The 16,330-nt window shown below is 38.9% G+C and overlaps 1 protein-coding gene across 1 annotated transcript in view; it reads right to left on the bottom strand.

The window, feature by feature from the left end:
* Nucleotides 1-16,330, bottom strand: part of prmt3 (protein arginine methyltransferase 3) — a 104,247-nt gene that overhangs the window by 71,159 nt on the left and 16,758 nt on the right. Inside the window, exons 9-10 of the mRNA XM_036586376.1 lie at nt 14,980-15,101; nt 6,670-6,769 (exon numbers count right to left, since the gene is read on the bottom strand). Coding sequence (XP_036442269.1) covers nt 6,670-6,769; nt 14,980-15,101 — 222 coding nt within the window. The remainder of the gene's footprint in view (nt 1-6,669; nt 6,770-14,979; nt 15,102-16,330) is intronic.

Below are 16,330 nucleotides of genomic sequence, written 5' to 3'. Positions count from 1 at the left end.
TTAAGAACAAACTTTGGAAGAGATTGGAGAATGAGGGCCAGTGTTAGAAAGAAGCCAAACTCCACAGGTCAGTAGAGTGTGAAGAGCCCTGGACCGCACTGCTGACCTTCAGGAAACCAGAGATACAGACCCTGAAATCACCAGACTCTTCACCTGCTGTCTTCTCTGAAGCATGTGTTGTTAGTGTCATAATCACTAACCCACTAGTCAATGTCAAGCTTAAAGCATCATCGCCGAGCAGTATCACTATACTATAAACTAGAAAGTCCACTATTCTCTGCAAACCCTGGTGCCCATCCGACAGTTTGTGTATTTTACTTCTCTCTCTCTACAGAACGTCTTTCATTGAAACCACTGTCATTGATTTGAACAAGGTGCCTGCAGCCTATAAGAGTAAAGTGGGAGGATGAGTGGCATGGCTTATGCTATAGACACACCCTTGTTCAAACAAATAGGCTTTTTCTGTGAGAGAGTGGTGCAGCAGTTGTTGAGAGAGACGTTCTATTACAATAAAGTAACTTAACTGAACAAAACTAATTTGTATGGTATTTAATTTGAGCTTTCCAGGGAACTTTCAGACCTGCCTTGTTAGGTTCAGACCTTCTAACTTTTCAGTTTGGTCTGAACCAAAATAGCAGGTGTGAAAGATGCCTTGATTCAAAGGGCCAAAATTTGGTCCGATCAAAAGAGGTGGCCTTAGACTTGAATCATGGTCCAATTCGTCTGCAGTGTAAAAACATAACCGGAGGTCAGAGCAGCGCCACCTGAAGATAAATAAAGTGTGTCAGCAGTGTTGCGGTGCTGCTGGTAGTGATGCTGTAAAATTAGTACTACAGCAGCAAAACAATAAATCTGTTAATTTCTTTTTTCTCCATTCAATCAGAAAAGGCTGCCCGTCAAACTGACCACATGCCGACATCATACAGACGTCCCTCTACAAACAAATCAGTGTCCAGTACAGGGAGACGCAGCCCATGCAGGTGATGACGCCAGGATGCAGGTGTATCATGCAAAGTTCTTTGGTGCGCTCACTAAACTGAGAATGCAATGAGAAACCAAAAATAACCGGATCAAATGTACACAATATAACAAAAACATGAACCTTGATTCAGGCTTTCAAGTGTAAAAACACCTTCAAACATTCTTTACATAAAAACCATGTTTAATAAAATACTGAAAATTGAATCGACCTTCAAACCTGAAAATGTGTGTAGCTGCACTTCTACACTCTTAAAAAAAAGATGGTTCTTCAAGAGTTTTTTAGTAAAGGGAATGGTTCTATATAGAAGCATGAACACTCAAAGAACCCTTTGCATGATTAAAAGGGTTCTTTGCATCACTAAATGGTTCTTCAGATTGATGGAGAATATTCAGAACCTTTTTGGTGGTTCTACACAGCATCAAAAAGAGTTCTGCTATTGTTTCAAAAAGGTTCTATATTTCGAACCATATAAAACACATTCTCCATTATTTGCATTGTGACATGGTTCTATACAGCACCAAACAGTTTCTTATATTGTTACAAGTTTGATATTGTAACAAAAGCAGAACTCTTTTTGGTGCTGTGTAAAACCATTTTTAAAAAGTTTCTGTACAGAAGCATATACAACACATTCTCCATCAATCTGAAAAACGATTTCACCATACAGAACCATTTAAGCATGCAAAGGATTCTATATAGAGCTTCATGGTTCTACATAGAACCCGTCCCTTTACTAAAGAACCGTCTTTAAGAGTGTAGACTGAATGTGACTTTAAATGTGATAGAAACAAAGCAGAAATGGCTAACAAATACTAAACTGCCCATCACTGAGTCCTGGAGCACAGACAGAGAACCTGCTGGAGCTCTGAGCCCACAGAGGCCGGTTCTAATGAGTGGAGTGAAAGATTGTTATCACTGCTCGGCACTCAGACAATGGAAAGAGGGATAAAGAAGGAAGAACAAAAAGGAAGGACACTCTCACTCACTCACTCAGCACAGTTACAGTTATGGCCTAAATAAATCTGAAGATAATTCATGCGTCTCCAGCGTCATTAACGATAAAACTCAGAGAGGGACGGCTCCCCATTCACTTCACATTAATCATAAAAATCCATATTTTAATTTAAAGTTAAGGCAGTCAAAAGGCAAAACATAAAACAAGCGCCACATCGCTTAACCTGACCTGCATGGCAAAGAGCACAGCCTATATTTAGACCCCTCCAAAGTGTTCAATGAAGAATTTTAACATTAAATACAAGGAAAAATAGCACAAATAAAAACATAACTCAGCACAGGCAAAACTTCAAAACATCAGAACAATAAACACAAATAAAACTTGCTAGATATGGTCAAAACTAGAGATGTGCCAATCCATTTTTTTTGGTCCACTAATCTGATCAGGGTACTTTAATGTTGAGTATCGGCCAATACCGATCTGATCTTCATGTTTTCACAGATAATACAGTCACATAATTGATTATTGGCTTGATTGCCAATTCACAGCGTTGTATTGAATCATGAAGAAGAGCGCATCTCCTTGTTGGTAGGCGAGCCGTAACTCTGTGCTCTGATAGAGTTTGTCTCATCACCGTTACTGCAGATACAGCTCTGCGGGTGGATAAACACCAACAAAACAGACCACAATGACCACAAAAACACTTTAGATGCATCTCCAGAAAACACTATGAGGAAAAGATTAGCTAGAGGGGTGGATCCGTACAACCTACACACCTCCAGAGTTCAGAACATTCCAGTGTAGAGCTGGGCGATATGGCCAAAAATGTTATCACGATAAACAAAATTCTTATCGTTCAATATCGATACATACCACGATAAATGTCAAATCATTATTTCTTTCAAGTTTAAAGGCTGATTTTTGCTCCTGGGTGGTTAATTGCTGTTTTAAACTATCCTTTATGGTCGGAACACGACAAACCCTCGCCAAACAGTGGAACATTTCACAAATCTGTCATGGGAGAGTGGAAGAAAGTGTCTGGAGAGCTGTTTTTATCAGCTGGAAAAGCATGGCTATTTTGTAATAGTCATAATTTAAGAAAGAAGACAGATTATGTTTAGCTGGTGATGAGCGCTCAGCTACCTCGTTACAAATGACATCACAGTATTCAGACACCAGCTAGCGACGACTGGATATTCAATTGTAGTAGTTTAAGGGGTGAGCCGCAAAATATCTAACACCAGACAGAGTCCTCCTTTTAGGTACGTGTAAACTGAAAGCGATGCTTTTGTGTCTTGTTTGATCTACAGTATCATCAATTCTCCGTGCTGCTTCAAGTTAGCCAGCTGCTAAAAACAGCTAGCCTGGAAAGCTAGCGCTCTCCCGCTCTCCGATGCCTCACAGCTTCCTCAGTTTACTTTCGTTTAAATCAGGGCTGTAATTTACATGAACCCACTTCTTTCTTTAACTTTTGTTGCTTTGGAATGCAATTTAAATATGACTGTCCGAGCGTTTTAGTTGTGAGGATTGTGATTGTGATTTAACACTGCTAAAGCTGGTTAGGATGTACGGAAAGAGGTGAGTTCGCTGTAGGACAGTACAGTTACACCACTGACCTCGTCACTCACACTCGGTCACAGGAGAACAGATCGCCGGTCGCTCCACTCAAACAGGGAATGTATAACTCCGCGTTTCAGCCGTTGCTAAAGACTCCTCTTACTCGTGGCCCCCTCCCTCTCTAATCATGTAGAAAAACTCGGAAGTGCGCCCTCTCCTGGTGACAGCACAGAAGTGTCGCTTTCCTTGCAACAGAAAACGCCACCAAGGCTTTCGCTGAACGTGGAAGTGTGAGAGTAGTGTATTATATCGAACATTTATCGAACATCGTATCGCTCTATCGAGGACAATTTATATCGCGATAATTATCGTTATCATTTTATCGCCCAGCCCTGTTGCAGTGTGTTAGATTTTATAAAAACTAATAAAAGTGGCTACAAAAACTGCGAAAGCTCTTAAATAAAAAACTCAGACAGATATAAAGCTGAGGTCAGCTTCTTATTCACCAGATTCTCATCTGAATTTTCCGTACCACCTTAAATGGAGCTGCAGTTACACTGAGGCACCTTAAATGTAGAATGAACTACAAAAGTTGGCGAATAGGTAGCCAAAATCAGCTTCTCTCAACAAATGCATTGTCAATAAATTTATTAATTTACCTCAATAAATGCATTAAAACAATACATTTATTTATTTAATTCAAAAAATGTTTTAATTTACCTCAGTAAATGTATTAATTTACCTCAATAAATGCAGTCAATAAATGTATTAATTTACTGCAATAAATGAATTGTCAATACATTTATTCAATTTAATAAATGTATTAATTTACTTCAATAAAATGATTAATTTACCTCAATAAATTGATTAATTTACCTGAATAAATGTATTAATTTACCTCAATAAATGTATTAATTTACCCCAATAAATGTATTAATTTACCTCAATAAATGGATTAGTTTACCTCAATAAAAGCTCCTTAATCAACAAACACCTCAAACATCCTCTTGAAGGTGTTTAATGAGCAGCTAACGAGCAAATCAGCTGATCTAATGCCGCGTCCCACTAGTAACACAGTGGGAAACCTCAGCCGTATAGATTTTAGCTTTCATTTGCTATCAATGCAGCAACAATAAATATATATGTTTTTCAGTTTTTGACATAGTTTGATAATACCTGTTGTCCTTTACATTGTGTGAAAATTTCATGAGGAATGGACCAAAAGAAACGACTCAGAATTACTTGGACAAAAGGTCTGGTTCCATTGACTTACATTAAAAGTAAAGTAGGTTTTTTCCTTCTCCTGTAAAGTTACCATTTTGGAGATACAAGATTTTCTTCCGACAACAGCAATATACACACACACACACACACACACACACACACACACACACAGTGGGAACCTTTAAGTGTTGCTAATTACAGGGAAGGTTTTTTCTGAGACTCTGCATTTTAATACAGCACACTCGCCCGATCCTCCGCCTTTCTCTCCCTGATCATCCGCCACCTCCGCTGGAATGAGAAGTGACAGGTGGCTCCTAAAATTATTAATGTTCATGGAAGTGTGCCATTCTGTATTATATGAGCAATCTTTCATCACTCTGTGGCACGGCACATCACAATTTCAATTTTCCTCGTGATTGAAAGGGGCAGAGAGAGGATGAGGGTCACCAGCCTGTAACGGACATCTACAGCAAACGGCAGAGCGAATAACAAAAAGTCGCCATAATCAGGGTCAGCATGACTGGAGTGGACAGACCTCCATGACCCTTACATGCAGCTAACATATAACATTTCTGTGTCAATTCTGTACAAGCCTGACCATAAAAAACTGACTGCTCAGTGGTGAAGAACATACAGCCAGATGCTTCTGACCTATGAGTGTGATGTGGCATGTCCACATTAGGTCAGTATGATCTGATAAAGTCACATTTTAGCTGTAAGTTTTACAGAGCGCTATTTAAATGAAACAGCAGAAGTCATATCGCCCCCTACACTTATTGTATTGTATTACAGTCTGTCAGAACGGCTGTGAGGATCATCATTATAGACGGCTTTTTAAATGAAACAATAGAAGACGCATCGCCCCCTACACTTCCTGTAGCAGTGGTGGACAGTAACTAAGTAAATGTAATTCGTTACTACTTGAGTAGTTTTTTCATGTATCTGTACTTTACTGAAGTATTTCTATTTTGGGCGACTTTTTACTTTCACTCCACTACATTTCAAAGTCAAATATCTTACTTTTCACTCCACTACATTATGCGAAATCGTAACACATAACGCAACATGTCAAAACAAAAGAAGCGTGAAGCAAGAACACCAATCAGGGTACAGCGCACACTTAGTTTTGAGCTTGTTTTGACCTGTTTGTCATACAGACCCAGTGCAAGCATACGGTTCAACATCAGTGCAGCAGCATAAAATTTTGGGAGTGTCTATTCCAACATAAATGATGGAACTACCCTATCTTTGTGTAAATAGACCACAATATAGAAATATGTACACATGCACAGTTGTGACTGGCATGTTTCTTTTTTCTGAATTTAAACAAACACTATTTAATTTTATAGTAAATTTGTTTTTGCTAGTTTGTGTTTATGAACAGAGACCTACAGATTCAGTATAGTAAAGGAAAACTCATTTGTGAACCTGTGTTTAAAGCAAGTTTTTATTAAACTTAAACTTGTAACTAAGTTGCAAATAAATCTTAAACTTGCTTGTTTGCAAAAGATTATTTCATAGACACTTGGTTCTACCTAATGGAAACTGCCTTCAGTGTTTTGCCTTCAGTGTCAGACTAATTAACGAAATTCTATTAAAAGACTGGTTTACCAAGAGTGACACTGGAGTATTTTCACCTAAAATGAGTTACTGAAGCAAGAGTATTGTTACATAAATGATAATAGGACATTAAAGTCATAATTAATCTTTCAGTACTTTTGCTTTTGATACTTAAGTACATTTGAAGGCAAATACTTTTGTACTTTTACCCAAGTGGAGGTCTAAAGGGAGGAGTTCTACTTTTACTGGAGTAATATTTTACCTTGGGTATCTCTACTTTAACTCAAGTACATGATTTGTGTACTTCATCCACAACTGTCCTGTAGTGTATTACAGTCTGTCAGAATGACTGTGTGGATCACACGGGCATCATAACTTTGTGTTCACTCACCATCCACTCTGAAATAATGATGTCCACTTTTTCCACTGGGAGATTAACGTCCTCTATCCTGCCTTTGATCAGAGTGATGGTGTTCTCCAGCTGATTAGATCTGTAGAGCAAACACAAGCCACAATACCGCATCAAACAACATGTGAAATATTACAAATATGAACAAATGAACCTCATGTGATTCAGGGACATGAATATGGGTTTAGACCTCCATTCGTCACTATTATAACTTAATAATTTCAATGAAATCAATGCAGCTCTAGAAAACAGACAGATAAAATTAACTCACATAAAAATCCTAACTGAAGAATTATTAGGGAGTAAAATTCATTGCTGCAAAACAAATTTGCCTCAGATGGGACATTCATTCCTGGACAATCTGAAGTGACTTTGGGCTCTTAAGCAGCTCATTTGAGAGAATGAGTGCTAATTACAGTCATTTAGCTCGGACAGGGTCTGCTCCAACATGGCCGTCCATTTATACCAATTTTTTACACACACACACACACACACACAAACACACACAGCCCAGCTCTGCCAGAGCACCTGTACAGTAAATCTTCCTCAAGTGACCTTTCTTATCAGCAAACAGCACTGAACCACTCTGTGTGTTTGAGTGTGAGTGTGTGTGTGTGTGTGTGTGTGTGTGTGTGCATATTTGTATTTTTTTCATTTAAACCTGGAAATAAACAACAAATTGACCAAATGACCAGAAGAAATATTCAAAAATGTGCACTCTCTCTAGGTCTCTCTTAGCACTGGCAATATTACAATATATATCATTGATAAATTACATTATATTATATACAGTAAAAGACAATATGCTTTTCAGATCATTGTGTTTATCGTCAGTACTTATAGAAATTGACCAACTGCATGTTTTATAAACAGAGTAAAATTAGTGCTGTTTAACTGGATTTAGTGTCAATATTGAATATAAAAACCACTGTGTTCAGAGTTTTTGATAGTATTTTTATCAATTTATCAATAAATTTTTAATGTGTTTCATGAAAATTTCTTGAATTACGGCAATATTATATTTTTGCCATATCGCCCAGCTCTAGTATCTATTCAAATTTAGGCAAATGTGGGACACTGACTACTATGAGGCCTTTGTACAAGAGGTTACATGTTACTTAAAGACAGAGTTAAAATAATGTTTCTGAAGCATGTACATCTATTCTAGGAGCCCAAAAATGATGAACATTGAAAATGAGCATAATGTTAGTCCAAAAAAAAAAAAATCACAATCGTTATTTTCCCCAAACCGTTCAGCGCTATTTGTTAGGGATGTGCATTCTGAAAATTCTGATATTTGAGTATCCGCAAGAGTTAATGAGCGAATATTCGATTAACTGGGGGTAATAGGGGAAAAAAAGAAGTTTGGCTGAAATTTTCTTATGGCTTTTTTTAAGTCTTTCAGGTGATAAGAGGCTAAACAATCTGTAGCAGAAAAACAGACCTGAAGCCGTTTTACTTTTCTAAAATAGCTTCGGTAAATCAGTAGCTTTTGTGTCAGATAAAAAAGGGGCTGCCTCTTCAAATACGAGCTAAAACTACAGCTAACTCCCATGGGTCAAACACAAGGCCCACAGGCCTGATCCGATCCGGCCTGCAAAAGTATCCTAATTTTCTATTAAAATTTGCCTGTTACACAACGCGCTACACAACAGTCCCCAGAATGCACTGCAACATGAGCGCTCTGACTCTCCTACCCCAACAACAATTCTACACAATTCTATGCAATTCCACATCAGTCATATCACCAAATGCACCAGCTTCATTTACACCTAACGTCAGCTCAGCAGCTCAGAAATCCAAGTCTTAATGAACCTGGAGCAAGAAAAGATGCCAGGTGTCGAGTTCAAGCAAATAGGTAGGCTTAAAAGACCAAGGACTTGGTGGCAATTAAATTTTGAATATTTCAAGTATTCAAGTAGTATTATAAAGTCTACTACAAGTGCCCATATTTTACTGTTGAAGTTTTTGCGAATTTTGAATAAACAATGGCCAGTTCGGGTTATAGCACAATGTTCATTAAAAATAAAATAAAAACACAGACGTTCTTTGGCCCACGGATTTGCTGAGATTTTTTAATATGGCCATTTTAGTGGCTGAACCAACTGGTTCACCACCGGCTGCTGATGAGGACTCGAAGTCTTCTACACAGCATCTTCCCTCCTCAGTGGATGATCTGCCAGCATGTTAGTTTGTCAGAAATATATTTCCACTGTTTTTGGTCCTAAGTAACACCTGCTGGAGTCGCTAGCCTAGTTAGCGCTAAAGCCGCACTACACCTGCATTCTCGGGGCGTTTTCACAACTAAGGTTCATTTCTTTACATTGTGTACATTTGATCTGGTTCATATTTTTGTTACACTGTATTTGATCTGGTTAGTTTTGGTTTCTCATTGCAGTTTTTCAAGAACACTAATGAACTCTGCACGACAGCCCTGCGTCCTGTCGTCATCACCTGTGTCGGCTGCGTCTCCCCGTACTGGACACTGATGGACCATCCAAAAAAGTGGTTTAACACTGCAAACAAACCGAACCATGGCTCAGCTTGATCTGGACCGAGACCACCTCTTTTGGTCGGACCAAATTTTGGGCTTTTGAATTTTCAGACCAAACTATAGTTAAATATTTGGTCTCCTCCCTGTGTGGCTCAGTTTTACTTTTCTCCTGGTTCTTTTTCTTCTTTTATTGTGTAATGGGTGATATCCTGCCTCAACTTCCTCCCATCAGTCAGAAAGGCCAAACCATCCAAACAAGTGTTTTAACACGGTAGATAAATTGAAGCATGCTGCACTAAGAACATCTCCTTTGGTTGGACCAAAAGAGCTTGGTTCTTTGGTCCGTGGCACCTTGCACACCTGCTATTTCAGTTCGGACCAAACTGAAAGTCCAAAGGTCTGGACAAAACAAGGCAGGCGTGAAAGGTTCCGAAAAAGCTCCTTAACAACAAGGTCAGATCGAATGTTCAAGTGCAGCCACAATGAACAGTTAACCGAGTACTGGAGTAACCGCACACATCTATAGTATTTACGTGTAAGCGCGTGTGTGTGTGTGTGTGTTGCCCCGGGTTGAACTGATGATCTTCTGTGAACAGTAACCCTGTGTACAGCGTATCAATCTCTCTAAACACTCCATTATCATGACAGGTAATGTTAGCGGGGACGGGGTCGTTAGTCAGGCCGGCCGCTGCGTTTCTGTCCCCACTGATCTCTATCTGCACTCCTTCACTATCACGCTCTGCCAGGATCCTTCTCTCCTCTGCTCTAATCTCATTACCCCAGCAATTCACAGGACAATGGCAGCTACAGGACAGAGAGAAATTCGGGATTGGGGGGAGGGGCTAAAACGCTTCTACACCTCCATCTCTATTCACACTTTACCTGCAACTGCAGTGCTTTCACTGTGAGACTGAAAAGGAGAGTAATTTATTCGCTTATAACTCAGACGTGTCCTTGAAATTCAACAGAATTCTTTGAGTTACAGAGCTCATCATATATTAGCGCACACTCATGTTCAATAAATTAAATATCTGGTGACGCATGGCAGAGCACTGCAAACATTCAGAATGCAGTTCTCCCTTAAGAACATCATCCATTTACTGTAAAGGTAAATAATATCTCTCTCTCAGTTTATCATATACAGGATGACGCATAAACCTGAGTAGCACAAAAAAAAAGCTTTGAAAGGGCATTTGCAACCTGAAGCAAAAGCCCCCCCCCTGCATTAGTTTGTAATCAAATTTTTAGAGTTAATTTATAATTAATGTCAAATCATTTATGGTCTTTGCATTTATTGCACTATTAATATTGAAAGTACAGCACCAAATATATTGCTTCAAAAATAAAACTGACAGTAAAACATGACAGTAAAACAGAAACATTTTAAATGTAATGACTGAAATAGTTATTCTGACTGTAAATAATAAATGTATTAATTATTAATTATATTAATTATATATATTAGTTAATTTACACAAACAATATTTCAAATATTGTAAAGAGGCCTATATCTGGGGGATATTTTGTGTACCACAAAGGTCTAATTTTATTTATTTTTACTCCTTAAAATAATTTTTTACTCTCAAAGCTAACTCTCGTAATGCTCCCTCCAATATGCTGTGAAACACTGTTGTAAAAGGACTCTCTAGAAATTAGGAGCGTCTGTGGTTTAAGCGTTACAGACAAAGGTTTACAGGCCAAACCGCACCACAATCAATCAACTCAGTAAATCAATCAAATCTTACCAGTGTGTATATACACACAGACACACACGCACACACAAGTCATTTCAAAGAGGTTTAACAAAATCATGTTTATCACTGCTGATAACAAAAGCATTCTGCAATTTAAAATTATGGTGGACGCTGCGAAACGATTGTTTTTAATGAAGGAACACATTTTTCAATGTAGATGCCCAGTGACTCCCCACACCGACTGACTTCTCGGCACGTCAGTGCACCACTCAGCATTTTGCCATTACTGTGTTTGACAAGTCATAGTAAGACCACAGAAGACCACACGTAGCTTGAAATTTACATAGAAACAGGCAGTCAGTCTTTTGGATGAACAATCAAATGCTAAAGGTAACATACCAACCTTTATTTACGTCATATCTTTCAGCTGGAAAACAAAAGCTGGCAAAAATGATGACTTATGCTTAAAGTTTTGCTTTGTTAAAGCTATAAAAGGAGAGTGTAAAAATTAACTTGGCATTTATCGGCACTCTGAGTGCGTTTACATGCACTTATTAATCTGATAACTGCAGAAATCTGACAATGATTGGATTATGTAAACACACCCAGTGTGACAGATTCTATGTAGTATGGCAGCACTTTATACTGTATCTGCTACATGACTCTGCTTTTGGAGTGACACTGAAACCAATCACATATTTTTCTTATAATATTGAGTCACTTCAGTGGAAAATATAAACATACATCATCCAGAAGATGAAGAATATTTAAATCTTTCATTTGTTTGAGCGTGTATTCAGTTTCAGCACTGCTCCAAAAGTGCTGTGCTGCATCTCACGGGTGTTGTGTTAAACACTGCTCGCTGTTTCTGGGACAGCGCTCTGTTTTCACACATGTGCAGACAGAGATATGAAAGAAATCAGAGTGAGGGTTTACATGCACTGAGAAACCCCATTACTGAGCTCAAATCAGCCTCTTTATCAGATTTCTTATTCAGATTTGTAGACCTTAATCTGGTCTAAGAAATCAGAGTGTGTGTTTACACAACTACTTAATAATCAGATAACAGCAGAAATCAGATTATGATTGGATTATTAAATGCAGGTAAACTCACTCAGTGTGACACATTCTATGTCGTCCAGCAGGGCAATATGACATTATATAACATTACAATACAATTTGCCATTCTGATAGTGTGTATCGTCAGTGCTTGTAAACACTGACCAACTGCATGTTTCATTATAAAGAGAGTAAAATTAGTCCCTTTTAATTGGATTTAGTGCCGAATACTGAATAAAAATCACGGTGTTCACTGTTTGATAGTATTTTTAAAATGTAGGTTATTTTTTCTCTGTTCCAACTGAGCAGATGTCTGAAAAAATAAATATTGTGGAGAATCGCGCATCATGAAAATTACTTAAAGCATCGCAATGTTATATTTTTGCCATATTGCCCACCTCTAAGTCACCTTCAGGATAATCCTCACAGGTCAGCCCTGCTCTAACTGCAGTGCCACAAAGAAACTTTTATTGTACCTTTTCAGGAGTGCAGTGAGTGTGAAGGAGTGTGTGAAGCACCATGCGTCTCTCTCACACACACACACACCCCTCCGTCCCACAGCGGCCCAGTGAACTGTAAAATTAAACTTCGCTCTCCATATATATCCAGCTGCATGCCTCCACCTCTGTAGCTTACATAATAACAACAACAAAAGCCATAATCACACACATCTCTCATAACGGCGCCCCATACCGAGAATACATCACAAACAAACCGCTACACGCTCACTGCCGGCAGACAAGACAGCAATGGCCTTGGAGTTCACACGCGGGGCAGTTTCTCATTTACTAGTCGGGTTAGAGTGAGGAGCTGCATGAAGGTGGAGAAGAACAGCTGGGCAGGCTGCTTCGGCTGATAGCTTTAATAAAGACAATAAAGAGAACCTGCAGGTCAGATGGTCTGGTCCAGGTGCATGCTGGGTAGCAGTCAAACTCCATAGGAGTTTAATGTTAGTTTAATGTTATTAAAGAGGCCACTGTACTGGACTTATTAAGGCTTACCAAGACAACAGCTGCTAATTAACATGCCGCTCATTACACCATCAGTAAACAAAGCTACACTCTTAAAAAGATGGTTCTCAAGCGTTCTTTAGTAAAGAAAATGGTTCTATGTAGAACCATGAAGACCCAAAGAACCCTTACATGATTGAAGCTTTCTCTGCATGGTGAGATGGTTCTTCAGATTGACTGATGTGTTGTTGACACTTTATTTTGAGTGGGGCTTTTAGATGAAACAAACACTCAACAGACTCTCAGTAACATGTCAAAAACATATGAGGGTTAGGATTAGGTTTATGGGTTGAGGTTAAGGTTAGCATTAGGATTAGGTTTTGGGTTGAGGTTAAGGTTAGTGCTAGGTTTTGGGCTGAGGTTAAGGTTAGGTTAGGGTTAGGATCAGGGCCAGAGTTAAGGTTAGGATTTGGATGAGGTTTTGGGTTGAGGTTAAGGTTAGGATTAGAGCCAGGGTAGGGTTTGGGTAAGGATGGGTAAGGCTAGGTTTTGCTTAATGGAATTAACAATACATCTACTTAATGTCAGTAATGTATCTACAGAACATCAAGATATTTACTTCAGTGTATTCAGAAGCTTCACTACTGTTACTTCACTGATATGTTGTTGATGTGTTACTGATAATCTGTTGAGAGTTTATTAATCATCTACAAAGGACCACTCGAAATAAATGTGTTCTATACAGCACCAAAAAGAGTTCTGCTATTGTGACAATATCAAGCTTGTTACAAAAGAAGACCCCCTTTTGTCTATTGAATGACAGACAGTGAACTCCATGTATTAGTCCTAATTTTAGCCTACTCAGAATTACCTATGTTAAAAGTGATGGTTGCCAAAAGCATAAAATAGCCTTGAAGTCTATCAAGATTAGCTGGTCTCTTCAGCACAAGCAGAATATGATCTAATGTTTTTAGCTAAAACGATAGTTGATTCAGTGGTTGAGCTGTTGGAGTGTTCTCTATCAGTGAACTTATGTGATAGACTGCATTAATGTTCACATTTAACTGATTTGGATTTTTCGTGCTTTTCTCGTAACTTTATTTTGATGATTTCAGACACTTCAACAGGATCTTTGAATCAACTTATTGCAATTTAGACTTTCCAGCTTTACTTGATAAATGTTTGGTCAATGTAACCTTCTTGAGTAAAACCTACATCATTCCTATTGGCTCTTGGTACCACATATTTGCATACCGGGCGTGTCTTTCCACCTTGTTTACCCTACCACATGTGTGCTGTCATTCTCCCCAGCCTACCTTACCTTGGATGTTTACTGTTTCCTAAATTTTTATAACTCATCTCAGTCAGTACTAATTGAAATCAGTGTTGAGGGAGCTGAGTTACCAAGTTCCCACCTGCTGAGTGTGGTTCTGCAGTTCTGCAGTGGCTAAACTCTACAGAAGCGACATCTGCACTCTGGGCTAAACTGTTAGCATTTGGCAAGATGGTCCAGAGTCATATTTAGTCGGTTAACACACTGTTATCAATGCCTACCATTATTAAGTTTCTGTAACATAATACGAATGTTACAATGATGGTCTAGTTTAGCCTAGCATTGAATTTAATTTACATTTACTTATTTGTACTAGTTTGTACAACCATAACATAAAGTCCAAAATACAGACATTTTGATATCAACAAAATGAATGGAGTACAATTTACTCTATTCAGTTAAGTGGATACAATAATAATGATATGTTTTGTTCATACTCAGTTCAGGAAATTATTTGTGGTCAATTGATTTGAGTTACTTAAACTTAAATGGTTTAAGGCCCATGTGTCAAACACAGACACAATCCTATCCGGCCCGCAAATTTTCTATTAATATTAGCTCGTTTCACAATGCGCTGCACTACAGTCCCCAGCATGCACTGCAATGTAATGTGCACTCTCCTACTCCAACAACAATCTATGGGGGCAGTGGTTACACCTCAATTCTACACAACTCCACACCAGTCATATCACCAAACACACTACCTTCATTTACACCTAACGTCAGCTCAGCAGCTCAGAAATTAAGTGCATGATCACTCACCTGACTATGTCCATGGCCTGGTAGATGATTTCTGACTGGTCAACGCCAATGACCTTCTTGGCCCCTGCTCGAGCAGCGAACATTGAGAGGATTCCAGTGCCACAGCCCACGTCCAGCACCACCTACAGGAGGGTGGAACAGCATGTCACTTTCCAAAACAAGAACATCGACGCAGCCCCAAGTCAGCAGGAGGGCCCGAAGGATTTACCGCCTGACCAGTAAAACCGGAATATATTTAGGTTCCACAGATATATCAGCACTGCTGTAAGTTCCTGCTAACAGAGCACAGATAGCATCAGCAAATTAAAGTGTTTTACACCATATTTCACCTCTGAGCAGTTTGTGTTTGTATACAGTTACAATACCTTTGATCAGCAGAACAGACAACATTCTTTAAGTTTGTTACAGTGAGAGTTTATCTGTCACATAGTCATTTTCCTAAATGTAGATTAAGCCTAAACTAAAAAGTATTTCCAGTGGTGATAAACCACTGGCTCTGAAATTTAATCCAAGACTAGACTTAATCCACGTCCTTAAGGTTGTTTATAAGAATGTTTTTATAGCTATATTATTTATAATTTTATGAGCTGGATCATGAATAAGCTTAATCCAACATTAAAAATAATTTTTTTCTAAAAATTAAAAATGCTTTTAGTCTAGAGATGTAAATGGGCACACAGGCACTTGATTACTCACAATCGGCGCATTTGTTACATTTCATCAGAGAAAATAAAAATAACAATTCAGTAAAACGTGACTGTTTTGATCGTATTTGTGATTATGGCATGTTATACTTTGTTACTCCATAACATAACTGCCTTGTTAAGAACGTGGCTGAGAAGGTGTACACAAAATGGTTCTTCAGACTGATGGAGAATGTGTTGTATATGGTGCTGTAAAGAACCTTTTAATCATGCAAAGGGTTCTTTGAGTGTTCATGGTTCTGTATAAAACCATCTTTACTAAAGAACCCTTGAAGAACCATCTATTTTTAAGAGTGTACTTGGCTCCGCCGATTTTGCGGCCCTTCGCTTAAAACTCAGTCTGTGTGGCCCCTAGTTTGCAGCCCACTGATTGAAGCCTCCAGACGGTGACCCCTTGTTTGCAGCCCACAGTCTACCACTCCCCCCCAAATTTGGGGCCCCTAGTCTGCCAGCCTTGTCCTTGCCATCCCAGCCCTGTCGGCGGGGATAATGATGCCCAGAGCGTTTATCACACTGACAGGGGCGATTCACCTCACTGATCCTCTCTCTCTCTTACACACTCACACTCACACTCACACTCTCACACACACACACACACACACACACACTCCAAACACCATTGACTGTCCACTGATGCTTCAGATAAG

This window comes from Colossoma macropomum, unplaced genomic scaffold (genome assembly GCF_904425465.1).
Source record: "Colossoma macropomum unplaced genomic scaffold, Colossoma_macropomum, whole genome shotgun sequence".
NCBI classification, from domain to species: domain Eukaryota; kingdom Metazoa; phylum Chordata; class Actinopteri; order Characiformes; family Serrasalmidae; genus Colossoma; species Colossoma macropomum.
The sequence above is the reverse complement of the archived record's forward strand: the minus strand, read 5'-3'. Positions and strand labels throughout refer to the sequence as shown.